General features: G+C 34.3%; 1 protein-coding gene across 3 annotated transcripts; it reads right to left on the bottom strand.

The window, feature by feature from the left end:
• Positions 1 to 3,704: 3,704 nt before the first annotated feature.
• On the bottom strand, positions 3,705 to 13,531 carry LOC110467053 (reticulocyte-binding protein 2 homolog a-like). 3 transcript variants are annotated; one of them, XM_021523927.1, is made up of 15 exons: positions 13,444 to 13,531; positions 12,414 to 12,483; positions 11,574 to 11,723; positions 11,259 to 11,375; positions 10,600 to 10,800; positions 10,163 to 10,192; positions 9,625 to 9,774; positions 9,241 to 9,294; positions 8,953 to 9,006; positions 8,547 to 8,600; positions 8,328 to 8,381; positions 7,914 to 8,115; positions 7,473 to 7,565; positions 6,620 to 6,718; positions 3,705 to 4,608 (listed from the first exon to the last, which is right to left on the bottom strand). In XM_021523927.1, exons 1-15 carry the CDS (start codon positions 13,487 to 13,489, stop codon positions 4,333 to 4,335), a joined length of 1,650 nt encoding a protein of 549 aa, XP_021379602.1. In that variant the 5' UTR covers positions 13,490 to 13,531; the 3' UTR covers positions 3,705 to 4,332. The 3 variants fall into 3 exon arrangements, with proteins under 3 accessions (XP_021379602.1, XP_021379613.1, XP_021379621.1); XM_021523938.1 differs by having other exon boundaries at positions 12,414 to 12,516; positions 13,444 to 13,518; XM_021523946.1 differs by having other exon boundaries at positions 12,414 to 12,505; positions 13,444 to 13,516.
• Between the last annotated feature and the right edge of the window lie 3,249 nt (positions 13,532 to 16,780).

The following is a 16,780-nucleotide window of genomic DNA, read 5'->3' as shown; positions in this document are numbered from 1 at the left end:
TGATGAGTAAATCTCGTTAGTTATTATCAGTAATATCGATGGGCTGTGTAGTTTTGAGAATTTTACTGATCTTTGCGTTAAAAATACAGGGGCGTGACTGAATCTGGATGAAAAGTCCTTAAATAACACAATGATATATCCATGTCCTTAGACAGCATGCATTCCTATAAGAGAAAAATTTAGAAGAAGCCACGCGTTCCGTAAGAACAGGCGTGCCCTGTACTACAAGTGGCACCCGTCCTTGGACTTAGATGATAGATATTTGAAAAAGATTAATTTCTGATACATGATAAAATAAACAAATTTGTGTATGGAGGAAAATTTTAAAGGATGAACTGTCAGCCATATGTAGACGAGTTGTCTCTCATTCAATGTAAATGACCATTATTGCCGTCATCCGACAGAAGATATTCGTACATCTACACACTATTCACTGTTCACAGTGTTGGTAGTTTGGACGAAATTTCCCACTAATCTTCATAGTTCTTGCGTCAGGTTACGCGGCTTGCTGAGTCGTTAAATAAAACACGTCAACGATTATAATATTGCTACAACTAACTTATGCAACCGAAATTTTCACATGGAATTAGATAAATATCTGTCAATAATTTCTTGATATAGCAATAAACCTATCAGAATGCAGCAGTCTCAATTAATACATGTGAAGAATTTGCCAAACATCGCATCTGAGAGAAAGCTTGAACAAATAACACACCAAGTAAGACTGATCAGAAAAATAACACACCAAGTAAGATTGATCGAACAAATAGCACACCAGGTAAGATTGTTCGAACAAATAGCAGATCAGATGGATCGAACAAATGGCACAAAAGGTAAGATTGATCGAACAAATATCACACCAGGTAAGATTGATGGAACAAATCTGGTAAGATTGATCAAACAAATAGCACTGAAGGTAAGATTGATCGAACAAATAACAAACCAGGTAAGATTGATCAAACAAATAGCACTGAAGGTAATATTGATCGAACAAATAGCACATCAGATAAGATTGATCGAACAAATAGCCCATCAGGTAAGATTGATCAAACAAATAACACACCAGGTAAGATTGATCAAACAAATAGCACTGAAGGTAAGATTGTTCGAACAAATAGCACACCAGGTAAGATTGATCAAACAAATAGCACAAAAGGTAAGATTGATCGAACAAACAACCCACCAGGTAAGATTGATCCAACAAATAGCACAAAAGGTAAGATTGATCGAATAAAAACCACACCAAGTAAGATTGATTGAACAAATAGCACACCAAGTAAGATTGATCGAACGAATAACAACCCAGGTAAGATTGGTCGATCAAATAGCCCACCAGGTAAGATTGATCGAACAAATAGCACACCAGGTAAGATTGATCCAATAAATAGCACAAAAGGTAAGATGGATCCAACAAATAGCACAAAAGGTAAGATTGTTCGAACAAATAGCACACCAGGTAAGATTGATTGAACGAATAACACACCAGGTAAGATTGATCGAACAAATAGCACACTCGTTAAGATTGGTCGAACAAATAGCATACCCGGTAAGATTGGTCGAACAAATAGCCCACCAGGATCGAACAAATAGCACTGAAGGTAAGATTGATCGAACAAATAGCACACTCGTTAAGATTGGTCGAACAAATAGCACACCCGGTAAGATTGGTCGAACAAATAGCCCACCAGGTAAGATTGATCGAACAAATAGCACTGAAGGTAAGATTGATCGAACAAATAGCACAAAAGGTAAGATTGATCGAACAAATAGCACACCAGGTAAGATTGATCCAACAAATAGCACAAACGGTAAGATTAATCGAACAAATAGCACACCAGGTAAGATTGATCCAACAAATAGCACAAAAGGTAAGATTGATCCAACAAATAGCATAAAAGGTAAGATTGTTCGAACAAATAGCACACCAGGTAAGATTGATCAAACAAATAGCCCAAAAGGTAAGATTGATCGAACAAATAACCCACCAGGTAAAATTGATCCAACAAATAGCACAAAAGGTAAGATTGATCCAACAAATAGCATAAAAGGTAAGATTGTTCGAACAAATAGCACACCAGGTAAGATTGATCAAACAAATAGCACAAAAGGTAAGATTGATCGAACAAATAACCCACCAGGTAAAATTGATCCAACAAATAGCACAAAAGGTAAGATTGATCGAACAAATAGCACACCAAGTAAGATTGATCGAAAAAAATAGCACACCAGGTAAGATTGATCGAATAAAAAGCACACCAAGTTAGATTGATTGAACAAATAGCACACCAGGTAAGATTGATCGAACGAATAACAACCCAGGTAAGATTGATCGATCAAATAGCCCACCAGGTAAGATTGATCGAACAAATAACACACCAGGTAAGATTGATCGAACAAATATCACTGAAGGTAAGATTGGTCGAACAAAAAGCCCATCAGGTAAGATTGATTGAACAAATAGCACACCAGGTAAGATTGATCGAACAAATAGCCCACCAGATAAGATTGATCGAACAAATAACACACCAGATAAGATTGATCGAACAAATATCACTGAAGGTAAGATTGGTCGAACAAAAAGACCATCAGGTAAGATTGATTGAACAAATAGCACACCAGATAAGATTGATCGAACAAATAGCACTGAAGGTAAGATTGGTCGAACAAAAAGCCCATCAGGTAAGATTGATTGAACAAATAGCACACCAGGTAAGATTGATCGATAAGATATTGCACAGAAGAAAACAACCAACCAATCTAAATGAAGCATTTCCTCAAACATCAAACCCGCGCAAGAGACTCTGACTTTCGATTTATGTGCCCTAAAAATCCGTATGAGATATGAGCAGTTAATTTATACCGTAACTGCAAAAATAGTATGTTAATAAATATCCTTGGTTTAGGGTTATTTTCTAATATCGCTTACCGATTTACTTGATCGAGATGTGTAGCCGCCATTTTGTGGAATATATAAGCATCCTTAAAACTGACTTATATTGTGACGTTATACCTGTAATGGAGGCCAGAAGGGTGATACAATGGAACTCGACAGACATTTCAACTATATTATTCACTCTGAATCTATGTAACCATCAGAAGTTTGAACTGAAGCTCGTGTATGAAGCAAAACCAAAGGGTGTTTTATTGTTTGCATAATGTCTTACTATTGTTTTCAATCTATTATTGATTTCCTCTTGCCTTTCACAGATACATGTACGATAAGAGAGTTCTTAATTTTAAGTAAGTTCGTGTTTGACAGTTGATAGAACTGTCGTTGATAAAGACATTTAAAATCTAATATACAACATTTTTAAATAACCCTGCTATATAAGGAGCCTCGATCCTATGCTAGACACATGTGTTTTTAGTTGTATTTTTGTGTCGTCATTTCTCATCTAGATGGGTCCTTAAGAACTCAGGTATAAAACACAGGATTTCATATTTTTGTCTATCTGCATTAACAGTTTCAGTATATATTTTATTTGATAATTTGGAATTATAATCTAGAAAATATTAACACACAATTCTACTGATTTCAGAAATATACCATATAAACTCACAAATACAATAGTGTATTCAGGATAGGATGCTTAATCACAGCACATATTCAATGAATTAATCAGACGTTAGTTCACGAATACCAAAGTATATTTCGGTAAACAAGATAGATGTTTTTGAAAGATTTCTTCAGAAAATCAAACGCATGTAATTCCACAAGTTTTATTGCAATGTCGTGGTAAATAAAATGGCGTCGATACCAATAGACAACATATCTCGGCAAAACATGTTGATTCAGAAAAGTAAACGTTTCCTGTACCTCATATTAAACGTTTCCTGTACCTCATATTAAACGTGTCCTGATGTCCCGTGTCAAATCATGGAATGAAAGGTTTCTTGGAGCTGTCCTCAAACAATTAATACGAAGGCAACACACTACATGCATAGTTGAACTAACATTTGCTACAAGAAGTATATTACTGATAAACGGAATAATAAAATAAACATACCTAGCTTGACGTTACTGACTGACGGCTTTTACAAAACAATACATTCAATAAATCATCAATGCTGAAAACAAAATATATAGCAAAAGGTTTTTTTATCTATCATACATATAATGTTCTTATTTTGTTTAAAAATAATTTGTAACATATAGATATTGCGACGGATATCTTTTGTTTTCAGATAAAAATAGCATGTAAATCTTCCAAATTCAACTACATTTTAACTATAACTTTTCAAAGATATAGTTTTAAGTCTGGATCCGAAAACATTTGGTTTACTTGTTTGATTTGAGAATTTATATCTTCACACAACATAGCAGTGTGTTTCCTAGGTGAAGAGTTGGTAGACACCCTTTACGAGAAGTGGACCGTCTTTGTGTAGAAGGAGGGAAGGCCAGACGACATACCTAACTTTATTGCCACTTTTTGTATAAACTTTAAACTTATCATTGGGAGGGTCTCCTTGTTTTAGGTCCCAATACATGTAGACAGGAGGATCATGAACTGCCATATCCCATGTTAGACGGATACCCGCTTCTATGAATAGGTTCAGCTGCTGCATCTTCTGTTTGTCTTCCAATCTTTCGAGGAGAGTTTCCTTCACCTTGTCAACAACAATACAACAATACAACAATCATACTCACTTATATTGATGGCAGCAGCATACTTCGATAAGAAGACATTGGGATCAGTGACATTCTTTCATTTAGCGACAATTTTGAATATTCAAATGTATCTGGAAAACTGGACATTAATGGCAGTAGCATACACTTAATTAAGCCAATAAGACATACTGAGATGGAATATATTATATTTTAAACATGTGCAATCGCGTTCTTGAAGACAGTGACATTTTTGTGCGAATTCAAAATGTTTATCGGAGAAAGAGGAAGGTTATACTATCGAATATTCATTTCAGGCGCAGTCCTGTCGTCGGAACAGTATGGTTCAAATAAATCAAGAAAATGTGAAAATGTTCGATAAAAATATGAATGTCAACAATCTGAATCAAAAACAAAAGAGCTGCTGCCATTTAATATATTTTTGGGCCGTAAGCGTTTTTAGCATAACGATCCCTTAATGCCAGATGTTTATGTAAAACTATCCCTATTAATTGCTGCTCCTTGCTGTCAAGGCAAAATTTTAATATACGTATTCCTATTAATTACTGCTCCTTGCTGTCCGTTTAATGACTGATCCTTGCTGTCAAGGCCATATGTTAATATACATATTCCTTTGAATGACTGTTCCTTGTCGGCAAGAACAGATGTTTACGTATATCTATCCCTATTAATTACTGCTCATTGCTGTCAAGGCCATATGTTTACGTGTTACTATCCCTTTCAACGACTGTTCATTGTCGGCAAGAACAGATGTTTATGAATATCTATCCCTATTAATTTCTGCTCCTTGCTGTCCTTTTAATGACTGATCCTTGCTGTCAAGGCCATATGTTTACGTGTTACTATCCCTTTCAACGACTGTTCATTGTCGGCAAGAACAGATGTTTACGTATATCTATCCCTATTAATTACTGCTCCTTGCTGTCAAGGCCATATGTTAATATACATATTCCTTTTAATGACTGTTCCTTGGTGTCAAGGCCAGATTTTAATATACATATTCCTTTTAATGACTGCTCCTTGCTGTCAAAAGCCAGATGTTTTATTATAACTATCCCTTTTAATGACTGCTCCCTTCTGTTCTGAAATATTCCAGGATAAAATAGGTCAAATGTATGTCATACAGTTATTTCTCATGAAGCACAGACTTTTGTTTTCATTCGATCTTTTTATCATGGCTGTGTAACACAATACAATAAACCCTTTTTTACAGTACTGAAAAAGCGGATTGCACATCGTTGAGCTTCGTCTGCGCACCGTTTGGTCGTTCGCATCGATTCATTTGCATATATCACATCGCAATTGAATCGTTTTGATTTTATGTCGCATGGGCGATTAATTTGACTTAAATAGGAACGTAAACGAAAAATAATGTGTTTTTTAAATAACAAATATCTAAATAGCTATTTGATTGGTTTCAGGTCAAAAAAACACTCGCTGGGCTGATACATGTCCTTTGAAGATTACAGAGGATGGACACATGACTTCAAAACCGGTCAATTTTACCGTTACGCTCAGACTTTATTCGTTTGATGAACATCAAATTATCGAACCATCCTTCTCTCATCCACAATGTGGTGCACACTGATCCTCCAAGTTTGCTATGACATATATGCGATTAAGTTCTCCACACCCTTGTAGTATAGAGGATGTTGGCCAGTGCAATCACTGTACACACGTGTCTCACGTGGTTATGATCAAAATATAGTCTCAGTTATCATGGTAACTAGTATAGCAAACTTATACAATATTTTTTCTTAGGAAAGTAAAAGGATCAGGGGTATCGAATATTCCGTGAGTTGGAGTAGTGATATAAAATGGTACTGGACTTTTTCGTTCGTGTTGATGACAATTCATTACATAATTCCTAAATATCTATCGAACACAGCGTGACGTCAAACACATTGTCAATCATCGATTGCAATGTTTGCGCATCATCTGTGCATCGTTTCTAATTGTTTGTGCCACAGGCTATCACATGGTCTACCATACCTTTTCAGTGATTTTATCTGACGCTTTGGTAGCTGCCATCTTTCTGAGGTTTTTCAAATCCTTGAATTCGGTTTGTCGAAAACCAATCTCTTTCAGAGTCTGTCAGTAAAATGAAGATTTGATCTATATCACCTATATTTTAGGCACAATAAAAAGATGAACAAGAGCCCATAGGGACTGACTCGCTCAAACGTAATTAGCTTTGTCCTAACAAGATAGGATTTTAAATATATATCCGATATTTGAAACAATAATAGCATTTAGGGAGTTTAATTGAATCAAACAACGATACTTATAACACTTCGATTTCATTTCAACCCAAACAATACCATATGAAGGATGATTCAATAGCCAAATAGATTGGTTTGATAAAAATGTGAAGATGGACGCAAGAGGTCATAACATTAACCGTCTTCATCCAGGGATGCTTCATACCAAATAAGGTTAAAACCCTTATAATGTATTAAAGACGGGTTTTTAAGGCATCACCCCTTTTCTGTATTGAACCCTAACACTCTGCCTTCAAATCAAGGCATTATTGACACTAAGTTATATTAAAAATCATTTATATATGAACCTCATAAATTTCAACAGAAATCATTAGATTTACATTCAGTGCTAATTTGCTAATTTCATAAATATCGGAGTTGTGCAAGTCTAATACCATTCATTGTGTTACGTCATTCTGGTAAGATAAATAACTGTTGTAAATTGATTTTAACGTTAATAACAGAACACACAGAAACAATCTTCAAGAGGGGATATAACAGTCTAAAAATTGGAAAATTTAATAAGTATATTGAATCAAATTTCAGTAGAAAAGTAAACGTAAATATATATATATAAATCTTACTTCATCTGCTGTATCCGTTCTTGTCTGTGTAAGAATCCTTGCCAGGGACCTCCATTGTTCCTCGGCAAGTCGGACACATTCATTATAACAATCCTTGCATGTAACAGTGAAAAATAAAAAAAACATTGTCAATCCATGAATCAAGTCAAAGTCTCGTTCTTAATGCGATAACTTCGTAATTAAATATCTATAAATGTATTTTTGCATGCCAAGTCCAATTCTCCTATCAAAATCGAAGTCGATAAATATACTTATTTGTATTATTCCTATTTGAGATGCAACTCCACCGAGGGACCTCAATAATTTTTTATACACACATGAACCCGGATTTTATTTGCTCACAAAAATGTGCTAAACAGAATAATATTTTAAAGACTTTATGTTCCCAGTCAAGAAATACATTTTCCTCCAATTTTATTTACGTGTGTTTGTATTTCTTACCGTCACGATATCTCGTAGTATAATTATAGCATCTTTTCGTTTGATCCCCCTGTCTCCTGTCAGTATCTCATACGCGTCTGTCCACTCATTGTCGTTAAGCTCTGTATATCGTTCCGCGAGTTTCAATGGTCTGTTTGGATCATTGAGGTCTGTAAAGCTAGGATTTCCTTCTGTTAGTTTCGCACCAGCCATCTTGCTCAGCCTGCATGGTAAGGTTTAGGGTTAGGTTACAATGCAAAATACACAACAGCAAATCCGTTCAGTGAGTATTTGGGAAAGACATCATGTATGATAACAATGGGTGTTTTTGTTTGAGTTTTCATTGTGAGAATTTTATATTCATTACAAGCTATTCAGTCCGTAATTTTTAAGCTGTAATTGAAGTCGATAGCGTGTAAGCAATGCATACCATACCTTTGACGTAACATGTCCATTTCTTTCTCCATACTTTTCAAATTTTGTTCTCCCCTTAAAAAATAAAACAACGGACAGAAAATTAGTGCAGTCAATGGCAGATTATCATATTCTGCTGTTTACAAAAGTTGAATTTCACATTTACCAGAATACCAGAGCCTATGGAGTGTTCATCTCGATATTTATTGAATGAAAGAAACAATACATCTTTGTACGCACCTTTGTTCTAAACTTTTCTTTTCCTTTTTAAGCTTTTCAACTTTTTCGGCTTCTCTGCGAAACAACGAAGAGCAACGTTTATTGTCTTCGTAAACTATATACACGAGACTTAAACTATATACATGAGGCAAATGCAATAAAAATTACCAGAATATTTATCGAGCCAATGGTGAGTCCATCCTGATATTTGTTTAAATGAAACAAAATAATACTTCCCTTTGACCTAAAATGTATACTATAATACTGAATGTATGTGCGGTAACATTCAGCATGTTTTTTTTTATGTTTTCATTATGAGATAATTCATAAAACTATTTTGATAGATTGTAATATACATTAAAGGTCATTCAAATCGTAATTATTTTTAAGTTGTAATTGAAGCTGATATTGTGCAAGCAATGAATACCTTTCACGTAACTTGTCCATTTCTTTTGCCTTTGTTTTCAATCTTTGTTCTTGCCTAGAAAAAAAACGGACATAAAACTATGGTTAATGCAATCAATGGCAGATCATCACATTGTACATTTTTAAAGATGTATGATAATGGCAATCAGGTTTAGGATATAATCTCAAATGAACATCAGTTTACAAAAGTTAATTCTAAAATTTACCAGCATATTATGGAGCCTTTGGAGAGTTCATATCAGTTTTTGTTGAATGAAAAAAAAAAAAAAAAACCCATCTTAGTACATACGTTTGATCTAACTCTTTCATTTCCTTTTCCAGCTTTTCAACTTTTTCAGTTTTCCTGCGAGACAACAAAGAGCACAGTTTAATGTTTTTTTCAACTAAATACATGAGAAACGCATAAAATATTATTCAATAAAGCCAAAATCAATATGTAGCATTCTCTCACATTTCCAGCAAGTAATATATACCATGAATTTCACTAAGTTAAAATCAATTTCAAACCACAAACGCACATATTTATTAAATGATTTAATCTTCTTTCGAGATTGATTTCTTTTGTCAATATTAATATATTTTAGATTTTCTTCGTATTTCCTTAGTATTAGACAACAGCACTTTTTCTATCAAAAATCCTGGTTCTAATATTATTATATTTGTATTTCCCTACTTTTCCAGAACAGTTTTGAACATTTTAAATCCACGCTTTTCTTCCTCAGACAAGACCTCTGGAATATCAATTGTTGGTTGGTGCTGCTTTTGAATGTCTTCCTGTAGACCTTTGTACCAGGACGTCCGCTCAGCATGAACTTGTTCAAATCTAATAGATGAAAAATATCATACCCACGAGGCAATATTTATTGAAAAATGTAATTTAACTTTATATTAATATAAGCGACATGTTTTGATGGACGTTTTCAGCGAAAATGTTGATTAAAGAGTAAAAAGAGTAAAGATTAAAGAGTGCTAAATGTCTGGCAAAACTTAAACTCTCAAGGGAGTTAAGTTGTTACATATTATGAATCTACTCTCCACTTAGGACGTAGCTAATTAATGTTATATAGATTTATTCCTATATTTAAATGGGTAGAAATAATAGATTAAGGTGGATTATATTAACAAAGAATGTGATGTTATATAAATATTAAGAGACACATCATTACGAGTAAAGCTTGCCATATTCATGTCTCCTTCAGTTGTTTACTTACTTGTTTAATTCGCTCTGTGTCTTCTCTACTCTGTAATAAAAGGGTACAGGGTCTCCATTATACAACGGTATATATGCAGAAAACTAAGATTATGCGTTCAGATACTGTTCTTAATTATCAATTTATTGAAAAAGAACTGTTTTATGTGCTATATTATTTAAAACATAGGTACTTAGATTCAATAAGTAGCTGCGCATTATTCCAACGTTTTACAGTTAATGTTGATGCAGTCGCTAGAAATAGGATGTGCATGTCTAACTAGTTTTAGCATGAAATCTGGTGTGTTTTTTGTGAACCCTCGTGCCTTCTATATAATAAACTATTTTCATTTCGAATTTGTTTTTGCATTCATAATAAATTCTTAAGTATTATTTATGATAATTGTAGTATTTTGTCAGTAACATATGTAATATACACCAAATAGGTAATAAACATACTCTTCTCTCAATTTTGTCATTTCTCCACGCTTCTGATCAAGATAACAAAGTAAGGTTTTAATTCTTGTCGTTTTAGCAGCTGCTTCGTTATTTTTTTGGGCTGATTTCTCACTCTTTCTGTGTTTCTTCTCTGTATCCCCTGTGAATTGGGCTGGCATTTCCACACTTTTTTCTATCTTGTCAAGCATTTCCGAAAATACTCTGGATAATATCAAATATTTTTAAACATAAGTTACAATACTTACATAGGTGTGTTTATTAGAAAAACATTTTCCTTGAGTTTGGAGTTAATGTTGCGAAAATCTTAATCTTAAACTGTGATTTTTTTTATATATATATTTCACATTGATATTGTTACATGTACCAAACAGAAAAAAATCGGTCTTAAATCATCAAAGATTGTTTTTTGTTCTTAATCATACACCATTTGTATCATCAAGGAAAGAATCGTAGGAATTTTTCCTGTCTTCTGCTAAAACGACATTGAACAGATCAAAATAGATCTGCAGCAACTCCTTTTGAAACATTTGGTATATCTCTATTTCTGTTACCTATTCTATTTTTTCTGTCTCCCTATAAACTCGACTTCTTATGACCCTGAGAACGATAAATCATGGTTTTAGAAATCAAACGCAATACATATACATAAACTGTCTTACCTTTGCGATTCCTGTATTAATAGAATGCTGTCATCTGTTTGGCTGCCCTTCTGTTCACATATCAGGAAGTGTATCTTTTGGACTTCTGCGAGCAGATCTGTGTTGTTTTGAGTGTTGCTGGTGAGGAAAGTAAGCTTACAGTGAAATGTATATTGATAGGTATAAAATCTAATTGTTCTGTTGTATTAAAATCTCAAAAACTATAATTCTATTATTGCAATCAACTTCATAATTTTATTCATTTGGAACATACATGTACAAAGCTTTTACTGGAGAAATTTCAGATTTTTAAGTACAAGTTATATAAAAATATACCATTGTTCAGATCGTGTCGTTCCATTATTTGAGGCTGGAATTTCATGTTGCGCATCAGTGCTTTGAGCAATACCGTTGCCACTTCCCAAATCTTCATTTTTCTGCTCGGTATTACTTTCAGTTTTATCCGGATTCGAAGTGGAACTTTGACTAGGGGGTATAATAGAAATAAACATATCAGTTCCTGGCTATTTTCTTCTGTCAAATAAATTAATATCAATTATCATAGATTATACACCGAACTTGAGAGTAAACTAAAATGTCATACCGTACTTTTGGATATGTTTTGATGTGGTATTTGGTTTATTTGGCGCTTGGAGTGAATGAGCCAAAACCATTATTGAACACACCAAAATTTCACGATACCAAATTATTTAGTTGTAGCATTCGGATATTAGCAGACCTTCTTCTTACTAATTTTGTATGCATCTATCACCAACCTTGTGGGCTATATTTTTTATCTAAGCGAAATATTTGCTTATTTTTCTGACAGGAATAACGCACTTCATAAATAACACGTTGAAAGATGTATGGTTTCCTCTGAAGGTGTCGTACCTTTCCAAAGTTTTTATAACACCTGCAGGATTGTCAAACGGCAAAGTTTAGCGACACCATAATATCCTCAACTACGGTCCTGCAGAAATAACTATCGAGAACAACTAGAAATCGCCATTAACCAACACAGATATACTATACTCAGTAACGGTATCAAAGATCAACAGATGTGCGCTTGGAAATTATGTATTCATACACTGTATATCAATTGACTTATTTGTCCAGATCGATTTGTTCTTTTACAATTTATACATATGAAATTTCATGTTCAATATAAACACTTACCCATTGTCTTTGTTGTCTAGATCTTTGGCTAGAGGTTCTTCATGTTTCTGCTTTTCTTGAGAACTCATGTCTGCAGAAATGTGCGTCTAGTTCTGTTTAATTACTAAGAGGATATCAATATAGGGTCTTCATATCAATGTAAGATGAACCAAAAACACAAACATGCGACAGCACCTGTACTATTTGGTTATAGACACGGCATGCCAAAAATTAACTACACTGCACCATACAGCTGTTTCGTCCATGTAGGACCCATCGGTGATGCTAGGGGCAGACAAGTTGGAAATTATAATCGGTCTAAACTACTGTTGTTATAGAAGGGGAGGTGCGCGAAACTATAATTATAGGAATTTCAAAAATTAAAGACGTAATTAATAATTTCAAATTGATAACTAGTAAAGTTATTGTTTTTTGTTATATTTTTGTTTGTTTGTTTTTGTTTTGCCCCTTAACAATATTGTAAGACATGCCATTTAAAATTGAAACTAAAATCCGGTAAAAGGTAAGCTCTTTCCTTTTCCTAAATATCATGTTCCCGGTTAATATCAATGAGCTTACCTAAATATCATATTCCCGGTTAATATCAATGAGCTTACCTAAATATCATGTTCCCGGTTAATATCAATGAGCTTACCAAAAAGTCTAGAACCTACACATTTTGTGAAGTCTTGAATTAACGTACATGTGTAAAATTTTCATGTTTTAATCTATGCAAATGTAAGTTTATTAAAGAACTTTAAAGTTAAAAAGTATATCTTCATTTACATATTGTGCATGCATTAAGGTTGTCGGGTAACAACAACACAATACAGACAGAAGCAGTCTCTTGAACGGACTTGTTTGATAAACTGATTTAATATTACTTCCTGGGCATTACTAATATTACTAATGGGCAGATTATGCAATTAACTATAACAAAATATGAACTAGGTTATCAAATAAAGACTATGTATGTAACTATCGTTATGTCTCATCTGAAACACTCGTGTTTAACTCATACGCACATTACGTACAAAATCCAATCAGTTACCTTTAGTAATATCTGTAAACAGTCCACAACCGGTTAAACAGCCCATCCACCTATACCGGGTAGTCTGGATATGTTTATAATGGTGAATTCCTTGTAAGTCGTATATTGATATACAGAACAGCTAGCGCTATATTTAGACTCGGTTCTGAGAAAAGTTATATCGTATGAATCTCTATCGTAAAACAGGTAATTACAGGTGTTTTGTGAATGTGTATATACTCTTAGCTGGTGTTGCCTTGCCTGATCGAAGGTCGTAGTAAACATTTTGTGCACATTTAATTATACAGGTACGTTGACAAAGATAAACCGCACAATGACGAGTGTGTACTAGGACAGGTTTTAGAGTATCAACATATACCAAGTAATTTTTATCAATATTTAGATAACAAATTCCTCAGTATCGTGGCTTGTACCTGTTTAAATAATGTTTTCTTTAGATAGAAGTAAGACGCCTGAGCATATTAACGATTCCTGTCCCCCAGCACTCTGTTTTTTTCGTATATGCAGTAATTGTCCCTTTATTTCGTTTTAGATGTAGCTGTAGCATAGATTGACCACGACACTTCCATTGTCCATTTTCTTACCGATTTATTGCTGCAGTGTCCGAGAAGATCACTGATGACGGTGGATTATGGAATTTAACTCCGTTTTTATGGATGCGTTGTCGTGTGTGATAGCGAGTATATCTTTAAAATTTTCGATTTGGTGTGTCTAATTATAATTTTATTTTGGTTTAATTTTGCCACCGTTATTCCCGATAGGAGCTTCATAGCCACGGCTAAGACTGTGTATCATGATCGTCCATGGTCCTGCATTATGGTGGTTGTATTTATCATTAAGAACGATACTGATCTCGTTCACAAATGATCCAATTAAACAGTATACATTGTAATGTGTTGTCTTTTTCAACTGGCCGTTATTTAATAATAGGTCATAGGAAATAGGTTGATCTTGACCACCAGTGGTTCCGTATGTAGTGACTGATCCGGTCAGTTCTAATTCAGATCTTGACCACTAGTGGTTCCGTATGTATTGGCTGTTCCGGTCAGTTCTAATTCAAATCTTGACCATTAGTGGTTCCGTTTTTACTGACTGTTCCGGTCAGTTTGAACTCACTTTTTACCACTAGTGGTCTGATGTGGTTTTCATGCCTAGTTCTACAATTAGTCAAGATGACCATTCTGTGTTATAACATCAGTATCAATGATCCTTGTACCACTGCCTAAAACTGCCAATACGAGATGGTTGGATTGCGCTGCGGTTAGCGCACTGGATTTTCATCACGATAATCGGGTTTCTAATTGATCGGATATGAAATGGTATTGGGTCACTAGACCCAGTCCGTTTTCTCCGTATGTCAATCCTGCGCAACGAACGGAGCGTAATATAAATCACACTTCTATTTTCGATTAGATTTTAACCAGGCAAAACTTATATGTATGCTGTTTAACCTTCAGGAATGCCTCGAGTACTATTTGGGTAGTTTAACAATCTGTTTGATTTATTTTTTTTGAAAAATAAAAGTATCGATTTACGATATATTTCGAGAAATATATCTGTTAAAAAAGTGATAATAATTGTGGGAGAACGAACGCAGAATAGCAACTTTTAAAGTGCAAATGTTACCGTCATATATTGTTTGCAAGCTATGGCTGATCTACAAGAAAATATAACTGCATTTTATTATTGTTTTATTGATTCACCGTACGTATTAGGTAGTTAAACGGCCGCATATGTAAACAAAAGCCGTATGTAGTGTTACACGTATGTTTGTTCTATGGTACTTCCTGGTTCATAAAAAGGCCGCCTGCACTGTTACTCGTAGATACAAACAGATACATTAATAAAAAAAAATAATAACAAAGCAAGTTCACTTCCTCTACCGATCTCACATCTGTAATTGTACGTTATGTTGTAATATTCATTCCAATGTCAATGACCGAGTATTACATTCATTTAGGATTCAGTTATTTATTTATTGTTTATTTATTTACACTGTGTTCTTTATGTTTACAAGACTCAATATTGATATCGAAACCATATCTTTCTTTATTATTTTTTTCATTTCCGAAACATTATCAACAAAATAAAAGACCATGTATTTAAATTTTTACAAATTACAGTTTGTCAGGTCCTACTTTGTTTTCTCATAACTGAACATATTTTATAATTGATCCTACGGTAATATCATATCACAGTCAAATAAAATAAAGTGATATAAGCTGGTTAACAAACCCTATAAAATATCTCCCTTGGTCATTCCATAATGAATAAATCGAACATTCAACCATAAGAAAGAATATCTCCATGTCACAAAGATACATGTGACATAAGGGTACACAGTGCCAAACATTCTGACACTGAACGAGTTCGTTATATGAACCTTTTTCAGAGTGACATTTTTTAACGGTTACGAATATATCCTTCAAATACACAAGAGGAAAACACGATGTAGAAGAAAGAAAGGATATCGATTGATCGTTCGTTCATTTAATATCCATAATTATGTATTATAATTGATATGTGAAGTTATACGCAGTCATATAAATGTTTCCATGGTCGGCAGTAAACCATATCGTATAACACTTGGCATGATCATGGTCTGCAGTAAACCATATAGTATAACACTTGGCATGATCATGGCAGTAAACCATGTCGTATAACACTTGGCATGATCATGGCAGTAAACCATAACGTATAACACTTGGCATGATCATGGCAGTAAACCATGTCGTATAACACTTGGCATGATCACGGCAGTAAACCATATCGTATAAGACTTGGCATGATCATGGTCGGCAGTAACCCATATCGTATAACACTTGGCATGATCATGGCAGTAAACCATGTCGTATAACACTTGGCATGATCATGGTCGGAAGTAAACCATATCGTATAACACTTGGAATGATCATGGTCGGCAGTAAACCATAGCGTATAACACATGGCATGATCATGGTCGGCAGTAACCCATATAGTATAACACTTGGCATGATCATGGCAGTAAACCATGTCGTATAACACTTGGCATGATCATGGCAGTAAACCATATCGTATAACTCTTGGCATGATCATGGTCGGCAGAAAACCATATCGTATAACACTTGGCATTATCATGGTCGGCAGTAAACCATATCGTGTCACACTTGGCATGATCATGGTCGGAAGTAAACCATATCGTATAACACTTGGCATGATCATGGTCGGCAGTAAACTATATCGTATAACACTTGGCATGATCATTAAAAGAAAATGACAACATACTTCCAAATTTGAATAATTTTATTCCCAAATTGTCGCGCTTCAATATACCGTACTTAATTTGTGTTTCTTTTAT

This window comes from Mizuhopecten yessoensis, unplaced genomic scaffold (genome assembly GCF_002113885.1).
Source record: "Mizuhopecten yessoensis strain PY_sf001 unplaced genomic scaffold, ASM211388v2 scaffold1721, whole genome shotgun sequence".
NCBI classification, from domain to species: domain Eukaryota; kingdom Metazoa; phylum Mollusca; class Bivalvia; order Pectinida; family Pectinidae; genus Mizuhopecten; species Mizuhopecten yessoensis.
Note: the sequence above shows the minus strand (reverse complement) of the source record. Positions and strands in the feature narration are given on the sequence as shown.